Source organism: Alosa sapidissima, chromosome 7 (genome assembly GCF_018492685.1).
Source record: "Alosa sapidissima isolate fAloSap1 chromosome 7, fAloSap1.pri, whole genome shotgun sequence".
Classification (NCBI taxonomy): domain Eukaryota; kingdom Metazoa; phylum Chordata; class Actinopteri; order Clupeiformes; family Clupeidae; genus Alosa; species Alosa sapidissima.
Genome location: NC_055963.1, coordinates 27540375 through 27565026, shown reverse-complemented (window position 1 = coordinate 27565026; position 24652 = coordinate 27540375). Strand labels below are relative to the sequence as shown.

The 24652-nt window shown below is 43.9% G+C and overlaps 2 protein-coding genes and 1 long non-coding RNA gene across 7 annotated transcripts in view; 1 reads left to right on the top strand and 2 right to left on the bottom strand.

The window, feature by feature from the left end:
* ptpn11b (protein tyrosine phosphatase non-receptor type 11b) overlaps positions 1-17975 on the bottom strand; it is a 36780-nt gene extending 18805 nt beyond the window's left edge. Inside the window, exons 1-2 of one of the 4 annotated variants that reach the window (XM_042097986.1) lie at positions 17820-17975; positions 4092-4214 (exon numbers count right to left, since the gene is read on the bottom strand). In XM_042097986.1, the coding sequence (XP_041953920.1) occupies positions 4092-4214; positions 17820-17833 (137 nt within the window). In that variant the 5' untranslated portion in view covers positions 17834-17975. Of the gene's footprint in view, positions 1-4091; positions 4215-9440; positions 9691-9768; positions 9886-17819 lie in introns of those variants that run through there. The other 3 variants (XM_042097988.1, XM_042097985.1, XM_042097984.1) reach the window with 3 other exon arrangements.
* LOC121713417 lies at positions 3840-6556 on the top strand. Of its 2 annotated transcripts, none has more exons than XR_006032816.1 (3): positions 3840-3900; positions 4017-4244; positions 5788-6556. It is a non-coding gene; the product is annotated as an uncharacterized LOC121713417 (long non-coding RNA). The 2 variants fall into 2 exon arrangements; XR_006032817.1 differs by having other exon boundaries at positions 3859-3900; positions 4020-4244.
* A 2418-nt stretch (positions 17976-20393) lies between the features above and the next one.
* Positions 20394-24652, bottom strand: part of agrn (agrin) — a 228496-nt gene continuing 224237 nt past the window's right edge. Inside the window, 1 exon segment of the mRNA XM_042099348.1 lies at positions 20394-23338. Coding sequence (XP_041955282.1) covers positions 23181-23338 — 158 coding nt within the window. The 3' untranslated portion in view covers positions 20394-23180.

Genomic DNA, 24652 nt, shown 5'->3' with positions numbered 1-24652 from the left:
TCTATGAGATAGAAAGCTCATTATTAAATCTTTGCAGTGTGAGTGAGAGAGTAATGGCCTTCTCCAAGCCTGTCTGTCTGCAGTTAAAATGATAAAAAGGTTGCCAGCTCTACGCTTATCTTGTTGGACGTAATACCATAACAGCTGCAAACTTCCAAGCACTCAACAATACATAACACACACTAAGTCATTTGAATTCAAACAACTACATATTATTTTTCAAATCTGAAGTTGATCATTGCTCAAGAGTCAAATTTCTTTGTGTTGACCTACTTAATGCATACAATCAAGACATGATGATGAAAGACTACTGATATATCATCAAGAGAGGACAGGTTAAAGGCTATACAAGTACAGTCTTTCAAAAATAATTTGAATAGCAATATCTTCAGTAAAACCCCTTGTTTTGACACTGGTAAGTTTGTTTTCATTAAGGGCCGGCAGGGAAGGGTTAGGGGGTGGGGGGATTCAGGTGGTGGCACGGCAGCCCCCTGCCTTGCCTCAACTATGGTGTGAAAGTGGTTGTGTCTCTGTCAAGTTTGCAAGGCTGCCGTGGCATAGGAGCCAGCCGAAGCTCAGCACAGCCGAGCCCTGAGACAGTGGGGCGGCGAGGGGAGGGGAGGGGTGCCAGGCCCACACCGCCCGCCAGCTCTGGGGCACGTAACGGTTACGCACTGGGATGGGCTCAGCGCTGAGCCTGCTGAGGCAGCGGATGCCGGTGGCACGGCCACGTCTGCCTGTGTGGGGCCTCCGCACGTGGTGTGATGCGGCGCAGCGCGTCTTAAAGCCATTAAGAGGTACCGCCGCTGACTCCTCGCCAGCAACCCAGCCCTGCATCCGTATGGCTGCCTGACTCTCCCAGTTTATTCCCTCTACTCTCTCTCTCTCTGTCTTGCTCTCTCTCTTTCCCTTTCTCCTGCTGTCTCACTCTCAATCTCTCCATCTGGTGCACCCCCCCCCCCCCCCCAACACACACACACACACACTCTCTCTCTGCTCTCTCTGGTGCTCACGACTGCTGTAAAGAGAGAGTGATACACTGATGAGAAACTTAAAAGCTTCTGCCCCCCCCCCCCCCTCTCTTTCATACACACACACACACACACACACACACACACACACACACACACACACACACACACACACACACACACACACACACACACACACACACAAATACACCACTGGTCCTGTCTAATTTCAGGCAGGGCTGCTACTGTAAGCTGCAGTTTACTAGTCCTCAGCTTCAGGCATACACAAACACACCAGGAAAACAAAAGGGCACGGTCAGCCTATTAATATGATCTGTTTCAGCTCTGTTACAGGACATGGACAAAAGTGAAATCATGCAGCAGGGGCTCTAAAATACTTGTAAGCTGTGCTGGATGGATCTTACTGGTAAGCTGGGCTGGATGGATCTGCACACACACACACACACACACACACACACACACACACACACACACACACACACACACACACACACACACCACCACCACCACCACCACCACCATCATCATCATCGCCGTCATCAACATACTGTTATCAATCCTGTAAATGAAATGTGAAACCTGACCAGTGTTTGTTTGTGCCATAAAGCACATTTTGGCGCCATCCACTCCTATTGTTAACACAGAGCTGCTCTTTATGCTAGAGTTCATTAATTGCCAGGAGCGAAAGCCAAGTCTCTCTCTCTTTCTTTTTTCTCAGTATTTTCCATTCCATCTACGCTCTTTTCCAAGCAAGGGCTACGAAAGGTCATATCCCTCCAAGGCCTCCATGTCACAAGCGAATAACTAAGAAAAACTTTGTCTCTGATGACTGTTTTTTCCCTCGTACTGTTTAAATAAATAAAAAAAAATAAAAATAAAATAAACACATTTGAAGACATCTGGAGATATCAAGCCAGCAGAAGTTAATAGTATTACCTACCAAGCGAGGGTGCTGCGAAAAACAATAACAGTCTCAACTCTTCAAACGACTGCCTACTGACAGCCAGCCAACATATTCTATTTCTTTTTGGTTCTCAGCTAGGGCACAAGCTTGTTCTATACATAAAAATAATAACAAGGGCAGTGGCAGCAACAACACCAGCAGAAGAGAATAAACAACCATAGAATGTAGTTACAGGGCTGTACCTGACAGAAGGGCAAGGTATTTACTGCAACCTCACGATACGATACAGTACATATCACAGTACAGAGGCCACCATAACATACTGTATCATGATGACGCTAAAATACGATAAGAATCAGGATACAGAAACCATAATACGATACGCATTACAATACAGAGACCATGATATGATACACATCACAATACGAAGACCATGATATGATATGCATTACAATACAGAGACCATGATATGATATGCATCACAATACGAAGACCATGATATGATATGCATTACAATACAGAGACCATGATATGATATGCATCACAATATGGAGACCATGATATAGATAGATAGATAGATAGATAGATAGATAGATAGATAGATAGATACTTTATCCCCAGGGGAAAAGGTCTCAGCAGCATACATAATATAAAAACACAACTAAGCAGTAAGGACAGTAGAAGATAAAGAATATGCTAAATATACTCAAATACAAATTATACTAACACTTAATACAATATATAAAAATATACTAAAATACAAATTACAAAAATATAAATTATACTAACTAACACTTAATCTAAATCAATTCTAAAAACAGTATCCACATAGTGGTGATTAATAAATCAGAGGCGCTTGAAATGACTGAGGCAGGGACTGAGCCTGTGATTCTCTGTGCTCTAAGCTGCTCTGTGTGAATGAGTGTCATGGTGGTAGTGCAATGGTGATAGTGGTCATGGTGATAGTGCAAATGAGTAAGTCAACAGTGCAACAATGCAGAAATAAAGTAAAGTCTATATATCAGGGGCAGCCGTGGCCCACTGGTTAGCACTCTGGACTTGTAACTGAAGGGTTGCCGGTTCGAGCCCCGACCAGTGGGCCGTGGCTGAAGTGCCCTTGAGCAAGGCACCTAACCCCTCACTGCTCCCCGAGCGCCGCCGTTGAAGCTGGCAGCTCACTGCGCCGGGATTAGTGTGTGCTTCACCTCACTGTGTGCTGTTTCTGTTTCACTAATTCACCGATTCATCATAATCATATCATGGTGAAATTTGGTCTCAATGCAGAGACCAAATTTCCCTCACGGGATCAAAAAAGTATATATACTTATCTATATATTTAACTATTTAAGAAAATGTATAAGTGTGGCCACAGTTCGGCTGTGGCATGGAGGGGTTATGCATATGTGCTAATGTGCTAATATAGCACGCAAACAGTGAGGCATAAAGACAGTGGTACAAGTGGCTAGTGGACAGACAGTACCAAACATGGAGGGGGTGAAGAGGCAGACAGACTATGCAGAGAAGTCTATCTCTCCTCTTCCCTTAAGTGAGGCATTGAACAGTTCAATGGCCCTGGGGACAAATGACTTTCTCAGTCTGTCAGTTGTGCAAGGCAGTGAGCGAAGTCTCCAGCTGATATGATACGCATCACAATACGAAGACCATGATATGATACACATCACAATACAGAGACCATGATGTGATACGCATCACAATACAGAGACCATGATATGATACGCATCACAATACGGAGACCATGATATGATACGCATCACAATACGGAGACCATGATATGATACGCATCACAATACAGAGACCATGATATCATATGCATCACAATACAGGCCACCATAAAATACTAGCACTATACGATGTGTCACAATACATAAGTCATCATAAGATACGTGTCACTGTGTATCGCAATACAAGTTGATTCTGAATAATGACCATGTTCAAAACACCCTTCACTCTAACACTTCAATTCAGGCCCACAGAGACCTTAAGGTAATATCAAATAATTCTGTTTTAAATCGGACAGTTATTACCTTTAACTTTAACACTTAAAATGACTCTTAAATTGTCTCTTGTGTTTTTCCTTTTTTGACGGCAAATTGATACAGCAGCATCTGTATCAATACATATCGTACCTCAAGACACTGCACATGGCGATATGGATATTGTGAGCGAGGCCATACCTGACAGAGAGTGTGAAGTCCCCTGGGTTGCTCTTGCTGGGCCGGGCCAGGAAGCTGCCGTGGACCCCCCGTGTCAGGAGCAGCTGCTCAGCCTCTATCCCAGTGATGTTGGGGTGGAACCACCTGTAAACGGGTACCACACACAGAGCACAGGTGAGCTCACTTTATCGGGCACAGTCACAGAGGTGTGTCCCCCAGTCATTACACAGAAGCACACACATAGACACACACACACACACACCCTCACACACACTACCTCTCTCTCTCTCTCTCTCTATTTCTCTCTTTCTCTCTCTCACACACACACACCCCAACACACACACACACACACACACACACACACACACACACACACACACACACCACACACACACACACACACACTCACACACACACACACACACATTCATAATTCAAGGTTTCGAGGTCAGAACCATAAAAGATGAAAGAACTCCGCATGATTTGGAGCGCCGTTTTTTAAACAAAGAACAAAATGAACAAAACAAGGCAGTGCATTATGTAAACAAACACAGGCATGAAGTGGCCATGTGGCTCCATGGTGGGGTAGCCCAGAGGGGAGGACGTGACGGGCAGGGAGAACAAAGGGCGGAACTTAAGTGCTGATAGCTGAAGCATGGTCTGATTTACATGACATAAACAAGTTTGCAATAGGAAGGGATTATAGCATATACTGAGGACATAATATACTCTGATGACATGACCGTAATCCTCCTGTCCCAGGTAAAAGGGCTACGGCCCGTACGTTAAGACCCAGGCAGCTGCTGAGAGATTTGGAACATGTGTTAGCCCTCGTAAAATGTAAACACAAACTGCATCCCATCATCATGCTCCGAAACACAGCGTAATTAACTAACATAAATCATGCTGACGAGGCCATTGCGCTAATCAGAAAATTACATTTGGAACATGTTAGTTGTTAATTACATAATTACGACTGTAATTCGAGTGACAAGACAACAATTATTTTTCACTCCGATGCTTTCACTCTGTCGCTTGAGACAAATGGTTGATGTTGTTCAGCCCAGCTTTAAAAGACCTATCGAAATCATTGCACTGACGACTCTGAGCATCTTCAGCATGTGCCGATTGGCCATTGGCGGTGCTGTTTCAACAGTCAGTTCTGCCATTACCTCAGACTTCACCCGATGCGACGTCTGCTGGGGGAGTGGGGAGCGGAATGTTACACAAAATGGAATTATTGGTGGGGCCTTTGTTTGAACGAGAGAAATGAGTGATAATTCTATAAGCTGCGACGGATTTGGCCCTCATCTGGGATCAGCTCCAAAAATAACACACAGGAAATAATCCAAATATACAAAATGCATTCAAATAACGCTTGGCCATCATGTGTGTGCTACTGAGACATGAGGACAAAATGCCTGAGTTACAAAGCATCTACAAACGCCTGACAAAAACCCCACTTCAATTTACTAGCTTTCTTTCGTCTGAGTATTTAAATGTTATTAAATGAGGGATGATTTCTGTCTTCATTATTTTACATCCTTCAAGCCTCATGATGCAACTCCCCCCCCCCCCTCCCACATACACACACACACACACACTCCTAATGATGTTTTAGAGTTAAATCAGGGAGGATGTCAATCTTTGCATATAGTAGAGGCAAATATTTTGAGGAAACTCAACAGTTGATGTGCAAACACACTCAACACTGCAGGTGGGTCATGGAAAAGAAAGAAGCAGAACAAACTGGTTGTGACGAAAAAGAGATCGAGAACACTTCACTGCAAGAGGCAATGATTCAACAGGAGGTGGGGGGAAATAAATACACTTCTCGACAAACATTTATAGAAATGGCCCGTGTGACTCACAACGCGTGTGGACACACACGCACACACACACACACACACACACACACACTAAAAAACACTCCCACTTGCTTCTCCAGGCACAACCACTTGTCCAGCTGATGTTGTGAAGATAAGAACGCTCCAATTAAACCAGCGTACATAAGCAAATACACACACAGATACACACACACAATACACCATCAACCCAACACAACCTCAGCCCTGTCTTCCTCTCCTGCCAGAATTCCCTGAATAAGTGAGACCCACTGCCCAACATCTCACTCCTACACCATCTGTGGTGCCACGCTCACCTGCCACCCACCGCGTTGCCGTATCGGATGCAGCTGCGGCCCCAAAGGAGCTTGCTGCTGGTGGATCAGCTCACCTCTGGCCTCCGCCCGATTAACCCTGATTTCCAGGGGCCAAACTCCCCCCTCTCAGCATGCCTGACGTAAACATTAACACGGTTTAAGAGCATGGCTGTGTGCAAGCTCATGGTCTTGGCCTGGAACAATCAGACCCCTGTGACCTCTTTAAAAGCAGTGGCACACCACAGTCTCGCTGAGCAGCACAAGCCCTGGGGCACATGCAAATAAGGGACAACGTATGCATGCCAACAGACACAGATACACACACACACACTGGTACGCACACGCATGTACACACACACACACACACACACACGCTGTTCCCCATCCTCCTGTACACTACTACCTTTCCCTTCATGCGACATGCCTGAAATCAAATACTTTCAGTCCCTCTCTCTGCCTCTCTCTCTCTCTCTCTCTCTCTCTCTCTCTCTCTCTGTTTCTTCCCACTCTTCCCTGGCCTGCCTCACGTGAGAGTGTGGCTGGCAGAGGGTGAAGGAGCGGAGGGCTTGGCTCAGCCCAACCCAGCCTGGACAAGACAGAACAGGACAGGACAGACATCTGGGGCCCAGTGCTGGGCCAGATTGCACATGACCCCCCCCCCCCCCCCCCCCCCACCCCTGCTCAGCCTCCCAGCCGGCCGCCGCCGCAGGCCTCTCATTCATATCCCCTCAGGGGGAGATTAGGACACAACTTTTTTCAAACACAGCAAATCGTAAATGATTACAAACGACATTCACCAGGGGATTACACACAAATACATGGGAAGTCTGTGTGTGTGTGTGTGTGTGTATGTGTGTGTGTGTGTGTGGGGTGGGGGTTGGAAGGGACAATGAGGTGGGATTGGACAAGCTTGTCTGCAATCTACAAAGCACCAGAACCTCAACCACGGACAAGAAGAAAAAGAATAGCATGGAAGCATCAGGTACCATTTACAAGAGGAGGATAACGTATATTGCATAGGCTCCTCCACGTTCTCTTTCATGGATTAACCATGTTGCTGTGGGAGAATTCTACACAGAAGGAGATAGATGAGGCTTTTCTGGCAACTGCACTTACTAAGGGCACACCAGTTCTCTATTTACCCTAAACTGAAGCATTTGTCCATGAACTAAATGAACTGAACCATGAACTAAATCTACAGTTTACAGCTCATGTTTACATAACGCATAACTCATTCTGGTGCTTGTAGTCTGCTGCTATCAATTAGAGGGTGCTATGTAGTACATAGAAAGCAGCAGACAACACGATCTATACAACCACAGTAAGAGATACAGTCTCAACCGGGCTCCTGGGAAGGATAACATTTATTCAGAGACGCCACGTGACGTGACAATGGCCGACTGGTACCCATTTAATCACCAGTGTCAGCGGGTGAATGTCATCTGTGGTTTACAATGTGTCTCATTTCTGGATGGAGACACTGTTGTTTGCCACAATCTCCTGGGCTCCCAAACACACACACACAGCTAGGGCTGGTGTCCATTGCAGTCCTGAAGGCTAATGTGTCTGTCTGTCTCTCTGTCTGTCTGCCTGCTTGGCCTAACCCAGAGGAAACTCCCCACTCATACTTAGACTGTGCTGCTGCTGATAAAAAACAGAAAAAAAATACCCAACGCGTCAAACGGCCATTTGTCACTTCGCACTTTCTCCTTTCACTGCAGGTTTGTTCCATGTGATAAGCATGCTTTGTGACACTGCACTTATCTAAGCACACACACACACACACACACACACACACACACATACACACACACGCACACGCACATGCACACACACACACACACACACACACACAACTTCCTTAGTAATAAAGTCATAAAAAAGACAAAACATAGAAGCCTGCTACTGGATCATTTTCTCACACTTTCTGACTGTCCTGTAATTACACTCAAGGCTCAACACAATGTACATATAGTGTAGTAATAAACACAATGATCTGCTTTCTTAACAGCCATAAGAGTGCATGCATTACTTTAAAGTTACATCTCTTTGTAGGGCTGCTATGCTATGGCAGAACAGGGCATAATTAAAAGACACACTAGAGCACAACTGGGCAAAAGTAGTTACTTGGTGTTTTAAGCCCCCAACGTCATCATCCAGGCAGCGCTGCATGGAAGGCACTAGGGTTAGACAAGGGTTAGGGTTAGGGTTAGGGTTGGGTTAGGGTTAAGGTTAGGGTTAGGTGCCTTGAAGTCGACGGTTGCAGCGCTGCCTTGAAGTCGACAGTGGGGGCTTAAAACACCATCGAGCGTAAACGTATGAAAACAGAAACACCCCCACGGCACTACAGTATGTTTGTAGACTCAGGATTGCATTATAAAAAAAAAACACTTGAAAAAGCTAACGGTTCACAGTCTTTCTTATCTGGCTGGTCAGGGGTGATGTAATTGCTCTATTTCAATGGAGGATAAAAAAATGGAATGCACTGTTGCATCTGTTGTCTCACCCCAACACTGAACCAGATGTTCAGTGGTCTTCTCCCAAATCGGATTACATTTTAATTATACCATTCTGCAAATTCTAAATTATGATATGCAACACTGAAACAAAAAAACATAAACATTGCATGTAGTTATCACATCAGAACACGACATACGATACTAATCCAACATCAAGCTGCCTTTCAAGTTACTGCTGGACTGTGAAATCCCTCTGTTCCAAGGAATGCAAAAAAAAAAAAAAGACATGACAGCAAGGTCAACTGTATCTCTGATACCCTTTTAATGCTTTTTACAAACTGCTAAATTAGCATTGCACACACACAGCTCTGATCAACCAGACCACCCGTGGCCCACGGCAGCGACCCCCCCTCACGTCGCTTCCAGCAGACGCAGCACACGGTGACTTAAGTCCATCCAGTTCAGTAGGTTTCACGCTAAGACACAGACACAGCTGAGAGCAAGAGTTCAAAGAGCAGCAGGTCATGAGGCCGCCGCTGACAAACCCTGCAGGTGCCTACTCAGCAGAGAGAGGATCGGCGAGGTCGGCTCAGACGAGGCCACCTGGCGCGACTCCCTGCGCCCGTTAACGAGCTCAGTGCCCCAACACTTGGACCCGCCATCCTGCACCCCCCCACACACACACACACACACTACCCACCTTTTCGTCTGTGACACACCACCTCCCCCTACCCCCTGGGAGCTACTTACTCCCACAGCAGCTCCACGCGACCACAGCGCACTGTACACATCTCCACATCCACAACAGCAGCCTCCTCACACGTCCCTAGCTCGTTCACTAACTCTCTCTCGTTCTCTCTCACACTCACACTGACTCTGTCTTCTTTTGCTTGGCTTCGGTCTGCACACACATATCAGCAGAATGTGAATAAAACTTGCACTAAGAAGCTTCACTGGCAGCGGCTTGGCAGACAGCAAAGGCGCAATGTAATAGGCATCGGTAATAACATGCTACAAAAAAAAAAACCTCCCCAAAAATAAAACATTGATAACTAGTATGCAGATTTTTTTTCCCTACCTCACCATTCTGGTTGGAGCTTGACAGAGCTCCGGGTTGGCTCAGAGTTTAGTAATCCACGATCAGTACAGTTACACAAGGAGGAGAGGGAGGGGGCAGGGACTTGTAGGAGTGCTGATGGATGGAGAGAGAGAGAGCAAGCAAGAGAAAGAGAGAGAGTATGAGGGAGAGTGAATGTTAGAGAGAGAGAGAGAGCAAGCAAGAGAGAGAGAGAGAGAGAGAGAGAGAGAGAGAGAGAGAGAGAGATAGAGAGAGAGAGAGAGAGAAAGAGAGAGGCGGGGGTGTTTAATCTGGGATTTGGATGAGTGTGAGCTGCCCTGATAGGAGAGCCAGCCCGTACAATCAGCCTCTGGGCAACTGTCCATCCCCTCTGAGTCGAATGTGACACAGCGTCACACACACACACACACACACACACACACACACACACACACACACATGGACACAGTGCCCGCGCACACTCACACACACACTTGCACCCGCCTTCGCTTTATCTTTGCACTTGTTATTGGAGGACAGTGGGTAGCAACTGGTGCCATTTTTCTGTTATAAAAATACCCTGGAGCACTGACTGTACATTGTCACTGTACTTGCACTGTATCACCTTCAGACCTATAGCGCTCTGTGTGTGTTATGGTACTGTTGAACCTTGCTACCACAAGGGTAGACATTTCAGTATTATTGCATTATTACATTGTAATGTCCTACTTCTATTTACCATATCTATTTGTCATGCTGTGTGGAAATGCATTTCCTAGATTTTTTTTTTTAGTAGACTGCACAGAAATGTAATTCAGATAGTTAGATAGTTTAGATAATGTGCACCATGTCTGAGTATATGGTGCAAGAAGGGAATTTACTGGAAAGCAACATGAGGAAATAGGGACGTCAAGTACATTTCCCACTGACAGTTGGCAGGCATTTGATACACACAGACAGACAAGTAAATAAACACACATACACGCATGCACACAAATACACGTACACACACACACACACACACACACATACAGTACACACACACACACACACACTAACACACACACACACACACAGCTAAAAACTGAAAACAGTGCAAAGGTCCCCTTACAGATCCCAAGAGGGCTGTCCCAAGGCACAAACCTAAAAGGCACGGCGCTTGCCAGAGCCAGAGTAGGTCAGGGCTTCAGAAAGTCACTGAACGGGTAGACTTTCGGCCGGAAAAAGCATGGCAAGCCCAACGTGTGGCCTGACACTGAGGCATGAGCGCGGCTTATTAAGAGTTTTTGCGGTCCTAAGCCCCGGTTAAGCTTTATCCAGAAGCCACAGAGCTACGGCTGCACTGGCTGCTCAGTGCTCACTGTGCCATGGAGAAAGTAATGGTTAGCAACTTCCCTTCCTCATGACCTTTTCAAAGCACACACACACACAGGCACTGGTGATTTGAGAGGGGAGAGCACCGAACCGGGGACGCCTGCGAGACCGATAACTGGACTTAAGAAATGAGTGGCTGCCATGTTTAGTTCATCGCTTTAGAAAGGACAACAAGTGTAAGCTTTGTAAATGAAGTTCTTGTGTGAGTTATGCTACGGCTGAGTCAGTCTGTTGTTCCCACTCTCGTGCACCACTTCAGCAGCTGAGTTAATTATTAATCATTAATGTATCGTGTTCAGCCTTTCAAAAAATTATAAAGTAGTGTTATATCAGCCCAAATTTATCAAAGTAATCGACTCTGCGAAAACTGCCACTTTAACTCTCTTAACACACAAAAAAGAAATTGAGGAAAATAAATAAAACATAAAAAAATATATAAAATATAAAAAAAATACAGTGCATAGTTTGGATTGAAGCGCATTCCATTTGTTGGCTTTATTGAGGTCATCCTTGAGTTACCCTGTGCTGATGTGTTGGCACAGCGTGTCTGGTTGGGGGACTTTCCAAGAATAGCGTCTCCTCACTCTGCCCAGCGCTGTGCTGTGCAGTGCGGTGAGGTGCAGCCTCTGCAGCTGAGCCTCGTCATGTCTGGACTCTGGAGCAGCGGGGCTGAAGAGTGGCCGAGCTGTTCTGACAGGAGGCAGGCGGATGGGGGGTGGGGGGTGGGGGGAGGTGGAGGTGGGAGGCTGGGGCCTTTAACACAGGGCCCCACGTGCCCCTCGACACAGTGCCTCCATCCTCTTACATAATGTCTCAAGTTCAATACCGCTGGCTATTTAAAGGCACAGGCGGCCGCGCTGACGAAAAAAGATGATATACTTAGCGCCCCCCTACACCGCTTCAAAGCCCCCCAGGGGCTATATCGGGCGCAGAGAGCCCAGTGTGTGTGCTTTTTGGGCACCGCCAGGGGTATTTTTAGAACCGCTGATCATGCTGCCCGCGTATCCACCCAGCCGATGCCCAACAGCCAGCCAGCCAGTGTCCCCTTTGGATTCGAATGCCTGGTGCATTGTGGCGTCTGGTTGCCCATTGCACACTGGGAGGGCAATGTGTGCAGAAAGAGGGGAGGGGAAGACCCAGCTGTATGTGTTTGAGTCTGGCAGTGAGTATGCTGTCCATGCATTTGAGAAAGGAGCGAATACAGACAACAACTGTACGCCTTACTGTAGAGCCACACCCACACACACACACACACACACACACACACACACACACACTCAGGTGCAGGCAGGGCATGGCGTAGGCAACACACAGAGCTTCTTGTACTTATAAGGTGTAGGATATTCATATCTTGTCTGGACATTACACGCCTTACCCTCTCTCTCGCCAGGGGAAGAACTATGTTGCCATTTTTGTACTGTCCTCAATAAAGTCCAAGGACAAGTGAAATGAAAACTAACATCCATGAATCATATTGGAGCGCTCAACAGCTGATACTGACCCAGAGTGCCTTTACACACCCAGCCAGTGCTATCAGAACCAAGCCTCTTTTTGGAGTGCTATCAAATTTGCCCCCACCCCCGCCAGTCTACACAAAGAGGGGAATTCAGCGTGGACATCCAAAAACTTCCTGTGTGTTCCTTCCATTTCTAGGAAATGGACTGGCCGAAAGTGCTCAGGGCATAGTAGCGAGGCTTTCTTGTGATGGCCCATTGTGTGGGCAAGTCCCTCTGTGGGACTGGTGAAGTTGATGACTGTGCTTAGTGGTGATGAATATGGCCTTTTCTGTCCTCTGCTCCAGGCTTAGCTCTTTTGTTAGCCGTCACCGGCTACTGTAATAGAGGATACAGTAGGAAAAGAGGTGAGACGTATATATATTCTAAGTTCAGGATTTCAGGATAGCTTCTGTTCTAGTTTCAAATGTCAAGAAATTAGAAATGCCAAAAAGTGTATCCAAAAATGACTGAATGTCATTTAACACCGGCCTACATTAAATAGCTTAGACTAGGTATTGGAGCACAACATGCATTAAATATCAGGTCAATGTCAAATTTTGGCAGTGTCTTCAGTTCTGTGTAATTTTGATAAAGAATAGTTTCAGAGGACACATTCAGCGCAGAGATTCTATCAATTTTTGCGAAAAAACCCCCAATGAAACAAAACAAACTCTTATGTCACGTATTCCTGGAAACACAGGGGAAGGCTGTCTCCTTTCACCACTCTGGCAACTCTTTTCCTGATGGCCTACCAGTCCAGACTCAGTGACTCAGTGTTCCCAGATTTTCAGGGGAGGAATCCCAGAGAACGTTCTGGAAATTAGGTGTTTACATCAGGAATTTCAAAATCGGAGGGGGCGGTCATGGTCGAATGAAACAGAAACTGTGCTTTTGAATTTAAAGTAATTAGAAAACAACAGGAAAAATGATGAAAATACTCACATACTAACAACACATATGGGCATTAATCTATCACTTTTAAGAGAGTAGTCATGCAACGAATGCAAATGATGATCAACCACGATGAGCACACGCATCACACTGATGTGATGAATGGGCACTTAGGGACACTTACACAGCTGGCTCGCTGAGAATCGGAGAGCTTTGAACAAAAAACAAAAAGACAAACAGACAATGTGTTTTTAAGAAATCTACGTGAAAACAACATATTTGTGTAGGCAGTTACTGTTCTGCCTAACAGTCAGCTCAACCTACAGTTGATTTTTTGCCTAGAGCTTATCTTTCATCTTCACCTGTTCAGCTTACACACACACACACACACACACACACACACACACACACACACACACACACACACACACACACACACACACACACACACACATATACAGTAGCTTGGGTGTGAATAATCTCTTTCACAATGCTCGTGTCTGTTTAACCAGTCTTGGTGTTTTTCACCTTTTTCCACCCCTTTATTGGCAGCACATCCAGGCTCGACCCAGTACCCCAATTGAGTCTGCTTATACCTCATGATTCACGAAGGACTTTCAATGCAACTTCATAAATGTTAGGAAACAGGAACCGGGAGTGCGTGGCTGTGTGTGCCTGACGGAAGCCATGACACTTGGGCTGACAAAGCCTGGAAGCGGGCCTCCCCCGCACACTCGTTCATCACACTCGCATAGTGGTCCCACCATTACCCCCCCAACCCCCCCTGGTGAAGTCGTGACTCACGTGTTGTGTGTATGTGTGCGTGGAGTGTCAAGCCGGTGAGTCAAACATGCCCACAGCCACGTGAGTGGCATCCAGCAAGGATACATGTTCAGATTCAGAGACCCCCCGCTAAGCTCTCATCACTATCGTGACGGCTTTTGGGTGGTTGGTGGGTGGGTGGGTGGGCGGGCGAGTGATACATTAACCAATGTTCTGCAAATAAACACGTTTTAGAAAAGAGAGCCGATTCCCATGCCACAGAAGAGCAGGACACAGAGGAGCACCCTGGGCATTTAGCAGTTTCATGGCAAAGTGATTATATGGCCTTTTTTTCCGTGAAACAGGGGACATGTAATTGGGTGTGTTGTGAAATCATCAGGCTAAATCATGGTCTGTAATGTAAGAGATTGAAAGGTGTGCGTATCCATCACAACCATCATTTTGAAATGAAATATGTGTGAACCTCTTAAAGCCTCAAGGTGAAACACGTACCATACAGTACAGTACACACAGCATTTTCCATTTCCTGTCCCTAAACCACACACACACACACACACACACACACACACACATACTGTACACACACACACACACACACACACACACACACACACACACACATGCAGCCCATGTTGGCTATGTATACACAATAAACTCTCTTTCTGCTGAGACAGCACCTTCAGGACTTTATCCTTCAACAATATACAGTGCCATAATTTCTTGTATATCTGACATTAAACTAAAAACAAGGACACAAACAATGACCTTATGCAAAGAGAATAAGAAAGCAGGAGACAGAGAGGAAGAGAAAGAGAAAGAGCCCAACACATAGTATTACCAGCAGCATAACCGCATGACAGACTGCAGTGACACGATTAACAGAACAATATATGCCTAAATATGCACTGATAATCTGACCTGTATAAACTCTGAAACAACTCTAGAGGGTCATGGGGCATGTCAAATGAGACACTAATGTATTTACCATGACAGAAAGAAACACTTTCCCCAGAAGGTGCAGCACAAACACATTCCCCTAACAGAAAGCAAATGAAGCGTGATATGACTATAGGGGGATGTATATTCATGATTTCCACCTTAAGACCCTTGTAATCACACCTAAATTACCTTTTGTGCTGTCAGCCAACCTTTTGTTAGGATGTTGGGTGTCTTTAATGTAGTTTTGCCTGTAGGCATGCTGGAAGCAACAGCAACAAATGGTTAAGATAGTAGAAGCTAAAGGTAATTAGTCCCTTGGTATTATAGTTTCATTTCTCCAAGAAAGCATTATTTGGTGTTAATGATATTCAGCCATCTTTCCAGATTTAGTCTTGAAATAGATTCCATAACAATGGAAGCATGATTGCATGAAGGTTGCATGTCCTACCCCCATAATAAAGTGTGTTTAAAAAAAGCTATTCTATATTTTTATGCAAAAAAAATGTTTGATATGACAACAGTTTAAGAGAGTACAGCACCAGCAAGTCAAGACTTTTAATGACAGACACCACTGGTGCATGTCTCTGGAGTCTCTGAGGCCTCATAGTTCATAGCTCCTCATGATTGTTCTCAGAGTCAGTGGCATCAAAGCCAAGCTGCAGGAAATCAGAGGACCTGCTCAAAGAACCTAATGGACGTGCTGATTTGCTGCGATAATTCTGGCATTCCCCACTGGACATACACGACTGATTAAGCCCCAGATGGTACTCGATTGCCACTGTGTCCTTTTTGCTCAGAGTGCCAGTACAATACAATGGCTCAAACCCGTATTCCATTTTATTCCTGCCAAAGGCATACTCAAATCATCGGACAACTTTAACTCTGCCTGGTTGGACTTCAGCTTAATAACTGTGATTAGTGAATGCAGTGCCTGACACAGAGGATTATTTCCTTTCATTTATTACAATTCCCTTCCCAACTATGTATGACAGTGACAGTGTCATGTCACTCTTATGTCGATACTGTCAAGTAAAGTGTTACCAACTTTGGCATTGTGATCCATTACCAATTCCAGGGTTAAAGGACAACTCCGGTCTAAGAACAACCTCGGGTCTATATTTGGATGATATACGCATGCACGCATAAACTTTCGTTGTGGACCAAAACAATGTTATGCAGAGTAACTTTGAGTAAGACCGAAATATGCATTTACAACGAAATAGCAATAGCCTTGAGGGCAAGCTTGCTACCTCAAAGTAAATTGTTACGACATTGTTATGACAATGCTCAACATATCATTACACTTCTGTGATAGTGTGGAGAGGTCCCTATAGAGTACAAACAAACACAAGTAATTTAACTTTGCATGTGTACAGAAAGGTTAAAAAAAAGACTGTTTGTGCAGTCAGTGCATCACCTATAAGGAGTTTGGTAATCGACTTGTACAAAACTTCTTCTCACAATGGAATAATAATAAAGGTGTTCCATAATAATAAAGGTATCCCAACTTTTGTACTAACTACCAGTTCCAAAAACCGGTGCTAAACCACACAATAATGTTACACTAGTCTACCCTCTCCCTCCACCCTTCTCTTATATTCTGACTTGTCTGGCACATTTCTAATTGCAGATGAAAACTGTTTAATATATTATCTTCATTAGGGGGGGGGGGGGGTGAAAAACAAAGTTAACTTTGCCTAATACAATTTGTATACATGGGATAAGATGACTACCCTGCCGGCAGAAAACTTTCAGAAGTACAATGCAGTACAATACTATTTACGTCCAAAATATTGCAGTCCTAAAGGGTAGCAGCCTACTATATAGTGTAGGCCTAATGCCGTTTTTAAATGCTAATTTGCATTTCCTGTAAATAATTCAGGAAACATATAAATGCATTTTTTGATACTCAGAAAAATGTAGGCTAGTTTTGATACTTTTGCAGAATTGTTTGTAGGCTACGGGTCTAGTTTAGGGTTAGCCGCATCTGACATCAGACAACGGATTTGTCCTCCCTACAGCCTGGAATCGAGTTAAGTTAAAAGATACAGTCTCTTAGAACTTATAACGTCCAGTCAAACATAACTGTTCACGGAGTTTGTCGAATCATATCTGCACGCCTATGAAGCAATCCTTCATAATGACGGTGACTATTAATGTCACGGCTGTTTGACACAACTGTTCAACAGAAGCGCACCAGACCAGACGCAATGTCTAAGCTATATGAGGGTTTAGATAAGGTCGGCAAGCTAATGCTACACGTATACTTTGTAGCCATGCTCAAAACTACCTTAAGTTCAACCGGGAATGTTGTTACAGCACAGCAGTAATGTCGCAAACTAAGAGTGTCTCGAAGCATATTTGAATAGGTTTCAAAACAATAATGACTAGACCACTGCACTGTCAGTAAAGCCTGAACACTGAAAGAGGGGGAGACCGGGTCTGAAGCTGTACACTATTCTTTTACGCGAAGCCACAAGTCCAACCCCCAATGAGGTGCATATCCTGGGATTATATGGGAAGACTTCATACAATAAAAAGAAAGAGCCTATGCCCTGATCCGAAGTAACCGTTATGCCTTCACCTTACCTGCGAGACGTCATCGCAGTTCTAAAGAGCTGTCAGAGTTCCGCGAATGAGAGGGCAAAGTCAGACAAATTGCGCCTTCACGGAGCCTCCGACCGCCGTGTCGGTGGAAGTGAGCGTGAGTGCCGGGGAGGGCGTTTGTCAGGGAACGTTCAACTCTGAGAACCTATCAACGCCGGATACTCCGCCTCCATAGTCCAATTCACTTTGACAGAAAGTACTCCAGTTTTACGAGTGACATTGCCACTGTCTAAGTGTTCGCCTGCTTGGCTAACTTGTTGATAAAGTCCAACGTGAAATCATGTCCTTTAAGGTAGGCTACCCTTCCTTCCTTTCTAGAAACCAAATCTGGTCGGCCTAAACATAGATAAGAACCAAGGACGTTTTGCTTGATATCTGAGTAGTATTCACACTCACTCACACGCACGCACGTATAGGCCTACACACACACACACACACTGCAATTTAAATATATGGCAATGACAATAAGGGTTCATGGTCAAATTTGCATTTAAACAAATACCTTATATACATAAACAAACGCATACATGCATAAATAATCACCCAGATCTCACTTTCAGATGAAGCTTTATTAAATGTTAAATTTAACACCATGTGAAATCTCTATTAAGGTAGATTTTTTTATGTAGAGGAGCTGGGGGCATACAAAAAATGCAGACTTATTAATTTGCACTGTAAACTATGTTATGAAAATGTAGCCTACTGTTGTTTCAACAGTGGCGGTGTTTTTCCTAATAGTAATAGATCCCAGTTCAATGTGCATGGACTATAAATTATGAAAGTCCCATCACAGGATGACGTTTGCACAAGAGACAATGTAACTTTAAGAATAATCTCATGACCTCAGCTTGACCTAGTGGACGACACAAATCTCATTCATGACATCAGAAGCTTAAATACTCCAATAGATGCTTGCAGGTGGATGAAACAATGTTATTAGATGCTATTTTTGATCCTTTCCTATCTTACAGACAGCTATTTGTGTGCAACTCCTGGTAATTTCACAAGACCTAGAGAACAGTTATAGCTGCATATGTTACTCTAGTGACCTCTCGTATCCCGTGCTATATTATTTGTGGTATTAATAAGTGTAAACTTATGCAGCAGTATTACTGCAGCTATGCCTACCAGGGAACTGGGTACACTGTGTAGGAGGCAGAACAGTACTGACGGAACACAACTGTACACTGTGAAATAATCAGCACACATGCACACACACACACACACACACACACATGCACACGCACACGGGCACGCACACGCACACACACACACACACACACACACACACACACACATACATATAGGCTCATATGGAGTTTTCTTCTCTCTGTGTCACCCTGTCACTAAACAAAAGAAATTTCCAGGTGGTGACTGTCAATGGGCAGTGGCTGCCAGAGGCACTGCAGCGTCTCCATGGCTGAGTTGACGTCATTAGCCTCCAGAGAGGTTAATCTGCTGGGGCAGGGTTATGCAATTGTCTGAAACGAATGGCTTTCATATATAGATTTTTCCCTTTTTGAGCTGATACTGTTCTTATCTGCCTAGTGCAATAATGGACTGCATATTTGTATATAGCCAACCAGTTCTGTCCATTGTATCACTTTGCTTGACTATATTTCATATATAGAATATGTGCTCTAAATCCTGTATTTGCAAGGACATATGTCGCAGTGTCACAGAACATTGTTCATAAAACTTAAAAATCAACTTTTGAAATGTTGTTATGTGTTATGTGGAATAAGTGCATGTAAAGCTACATCAATAGGAATGTTTTTAAGCTGTGTCCCATCTGAGCTTCTACTATATGACCACACTGAATACATTTGTGCAATATTGTATCGTATAAACTAATGGGTTTTGGCTGATAGTGATTCCCTTAAGTAAACCTCCTAGGATAATTTCCTCTCTCAAAGTGCTCCAGTGATGCACATTTTGGCTCAGACAAGGAGAGACTAAAGTTGATTGGCCTGCAGAGACCAGGTCCAAGATGGTCCCATGACCTTGTAGCCTGAGGACTTTAAAGTCCTGTGGTCCCAAATAAAAGCCTGTGAGCAGGAACAATGGGGAACACAGAGACCCTGACATGGTCAGACAAATGTGTCCTTGTTAGGAGCTGTAAAAGGCCCCTTTATTTCACTGGTAGATGCATAAAAAACATAGAGAGGCCTCCCCTTTTCCAGGGGTGATTGGATCATTTTGTCACTATTTCCCTTTTCAGTTGGGGGGAAAAAACGGGATATTTGCTGTTGGTTGTCATGAGAAATTCTCTCCCGGCAATCTTCTCTCGCCATCTTGAGGCTACATTTGCCTTGCCATATCTGATGGCATTTCAATTTACCCCTCTGAGAGGAACATGGCATTGCAATATTATTCTTGATGCCACTTTGACCTTTCTTTGCAATTCAATTCTCCACACAACTTGAAATACACTATTATTTGCTCAAGACACCAGTTTTCCTCTGAAGACTTGGTGCAGGTGAGTAGTAGTTATGGTCAAACAATTTGATCACCAGGATTAAGACCATTTCACAGAGCAGTAACAGAGTCCAGTACTTTGATTTTTACACTTTATTTCATGGTGGTAGGAACACAAGACACAAGTAATAAAGTTAGTAATGGTAACGTCATGCCCCTCTCATTCTGTGCACTGCCTTTCAGGAATATTTCACTCAATAACAGTAGTTTACAAAGGCCAGTCTGGAAATTCATATGAAGACATAAATAAGAAACTGAAAATCATATTTATACAGTAAATAGTATATTTGCAGAGGCCAGAATATCTTTGTTTTTAACCAGGTCCTCTGGAATTATGAGCGTTATTATTATATTATTATCAACAAAATGTATTAATTTACATGACAGGGATGGGACTAGTATATACTGGCTAAAGTGAGAGCACAGAACAGTATGGAACACAATTTGGTCACCGTTGAGTGGTGATCTGATTTAAGGCAATTCTTCGACAGGTTTTCCTCCATAGATGTCCACTGTTAATATGTCTGGTCATTTCCGTGAGCCCACATACTTATTGTCCTTTTTGAGCGACGTTCTTTCACACACAAGCACACGCACACAGGATTTCCCTTCTTATGCTCAGTGATTGGACCATTCGAGGAGCAATGTTTGTGTGTCCACAGAGAAAAAAAAAACAAGTAATAAACAAACAAGTGAAAACAAAAGAAAGACAATAAATGGAATTGCTTTTTCATTTCTGACAGACTCAGTGCATGGTTCACAATGCTGCGTGGATGTTCCTCATCTGTAGCTTTCGTACTCGTGAGAAGGTTCCTGATCTTGACCTTGGAGGTGGAACCCTTGAAAATCCCCTAAACACCACTCAAACAAAAAACACCCCCACAAAGTGTCCTTTTGACTCCCTATCCCCTCCCTTCCCCTTAGACATAGGAACATCAAAAAATAAATGTGTAGTGAACAGACAAGTCAGAATTGGTTCCAGTGTATTATACTAAAACAAAACCTCCACAGTTACACATTGTTAAATTTACATGGAAAATGGCAAGGCTGTACAAAATGGTCTCATTCGCTGGTGGGGAAAGTCAAGAGTGGATAATTACAAATTGATAGTTTCACCGGACTGTGATGCCCTTGAAGAAATAGGTTAGAGTTTTATCACAGAGTATTTTAACATACGTTGTATTCTCAAAGTAAATGTGTTCATTTTTGAATCGGGCCACAGGGCCAGCAATAAAAGCAATTGCATTGCATCTGTCCACAGACATGTTACAAAAAGTTCATTTTGACAATACAAACCCATGCATTATTCTCTCGTTATTGTAATATGCTTGCTTATTAATATTCTTTATTTTCACGGCTGTTTTCCCAGCGGCAGTCCTAGGATGCAAGGGCCTAACGTGTTACATAATCCCTTTTTTTCACAGCGAGAGCTGAGAGCAATTTCTAAAAGTAATGTTTGCATTTGAAATTAGACTAACAAAACGGCTGTGAATTGTTCAACACTTCAGGACTTTATGTAACATCTGAACATTCTGAGGAAATTTCAATGCTCGAGCCTCCCTGGAGACGTCTGATTCACTCTCTCACACGCTCTGCCTCTTCTCTGATTTCTTCAGCCTGTGCTACAGCGCCTCCACATGGCGAGTTGCCATTACAACTCTCACTATTCATTTTTTTCCTAAACGTCCAACAAATATAAAACTTTTAGAATAACAAACAACAAATATAAAAAAGTTAAATATTTATATATTTATATATATATTTATATACTTTTTCTTATTCAGGTGACCAAATCTTTTTTTTTTCATCAGAGGAACGTGTTGGAACCTTTTCCAATACAGAGCACGCCAACTGCTGTGTCCTCCCCTCTGACACGACAGCTGCGGCCAATGATGCCCTGAACAGACGGATCCAGAAACAATAAAACCGATGCAAAAATTAACCTGTCATTAGGAGCTGCATGCAACACGGGTTTGTTAGTAGATTTACTGTCTTTCTGAATTTATGATGCACAACACATGTGAAGCACAATCCATACAGAAAAAAATAAAACATTGTTTGTCCATATTCACAGTCTTATGTTTTAGGGTTTGATGCATTCGTTGTTTTACATTTCATCAATGGGATTTGGAAGTGATTGATGATTGCTAATATGATGTGTTCTCGCACAAATAGCATTTCTGCATTTAGGTTTGGTGTAAGCGAGGAATTCAATGTTTGAAAAGAAAAAAAAAAACAACAGCAACAAATTAACAAATAAAAATGGTTAGAAATCTGTCTAAAATAGTCTCAGCTACGTTGGTATTGGAGCACTGCTATACACACAATTTTTTTTGTTACAGAGAATGCATCACTGTGTTGCAAGCTTATAGACTTTTTGTTCAGTTCATGTTGGCCTGTTGAATGCGGTATTGGTGAATGAAGTAAACTGCCCAGTGGAATGTTTAGGTACTGCACTGTATGGAGGTGAATGGCACTAAGAGAAGGCAATCAAGAGGAGACCACAGCACCAATGTCATCTGTTACTGTTCAAGTAATGAGCAAGGTTATGCTTTTTTGTTTTAAAACAACAAAACATATATAATACAACTTATTTTTTTCCTTGTGACACCATGTACATTTGCATTTAACAAGGTGAAGGGGGTTATGCATGGGGGTGCAGATAAAAAAATAAAAACAGAAATAAAACAAAACCAAAAAGGAAAAAAAACAAACAATCAAAAAATTAAAACATATTTTTCCCAATATAAAAAGCGATGAAAAGTATACAAAAATAGAAAATAATTACAGCAGTAGACATGGCGATTTTTTTTCCTCTTTTCTTTTATCATCGTGTTTTCTCGGAGGGAGTGGTGCGCTGACCGACTATTTGGCGGTACAGTGTAATATTTTGGGACTGTTTAAGGCATCCTCCACCAGATGCAGTTCCACACCGTCCACGGTCATGTCCTTCACACAGCCCACAAAGCCGGTGCTGTATGCCTTCGGCAGTCGACGCGCCACAGCCAATTCCTCCAAACCACCTGGGGAGGGAAGGATGGAGAGGTGGCGTTGAAGCACAGCAGACACAGACGCAGATATACTGGACACTAAACACACACATGCAGTCCCAAAAACACTCCCACACACACTCCTTTATTATACACACTTATCGATTTGAGAAACAGGATGTAACAGGATCAGTATAAGTAAAAACAGAAAAAACGGCAGAAGAAATGACAAGACAGCATGTAAGGTGAATACACTGAAGAGAATGTGTGGAGAAATGTGTTATAACAAAAGATGGAAACGAGCGAGAGAGGCAGAGAGACGAACAGAGAGGTTGCTGAACTAGGTGAATGATCTCCAGCATGGGGAACGCTGCGAGGGTAGAGTGAGGTGTAATAGAGGTGTAGCTCTCATTAGCAGGTGGAGAGATCAAACGCGCCGTCTCCGTTCGCGTGCCTGGAGGGGGGATCTACACTGACAGCTAAGCAGCAAAGATTCACCACCCTCCCCCCAAGGACACCGAGGTCGTTTGATATTTTTCCACGCAAGTCTCACTCTACATCTCTCAACTTCACTTCTCTCCCGGCTACAAACCCTTGGCTCTTTTCCACAATCTCTGTTTGTGGCCCAAATCTAAGTTCAAGCTGTCTTTTTTTTTTTTTTTGCTCCACCTTTCCACGTCTCCTTTAATCAGCTTGTGAGCCAATGGAGGGTGGAGGTGGTGGTGGAGTGGGGGACGGGGATGGTCAGAGCTAATTTCATACTGGTTCCAGATGAACGACTGAATAAATAATGAGATGTGAGGGAGTGGATTTAAAGAGGCAGCTCTTGATGTGAGGCCAGCCTGAGGGTAATGCATTCTCGCTGCGGGGCATCCTTAGCACCTGTTCCACAGCATCAATGAGGGGAGGGGTTAGGTCCCGCGGCACACACACACACACACACACACACACACACACACACACACACACACACACACACACACACACACACACGCAGGTATATAGACACACACATACACACAGGTACATGCTTGAACACACACATACACACACACACACACACACACACAGGCACATGTATAAACACACACATGTTTGAACACACAAACACACACACACATACGCAGGTATATAGACACACATACACAGTCAGGATTTGGGATTGGCCGAAAAAAAAATGAAATGTCCGACAAAATTAAATTTCCCTGGTCAAATTGTCCGATTGAAATTGGCAAATAATCCCGCCCCCCTAACGCAATCTGAATTTGAGAATAAGCCTTAAAATGTAAGCCTATTAAAGCAATACGTCCTTTGGCTATGTTTTTAAATGTACAGGCTCTACCGTTT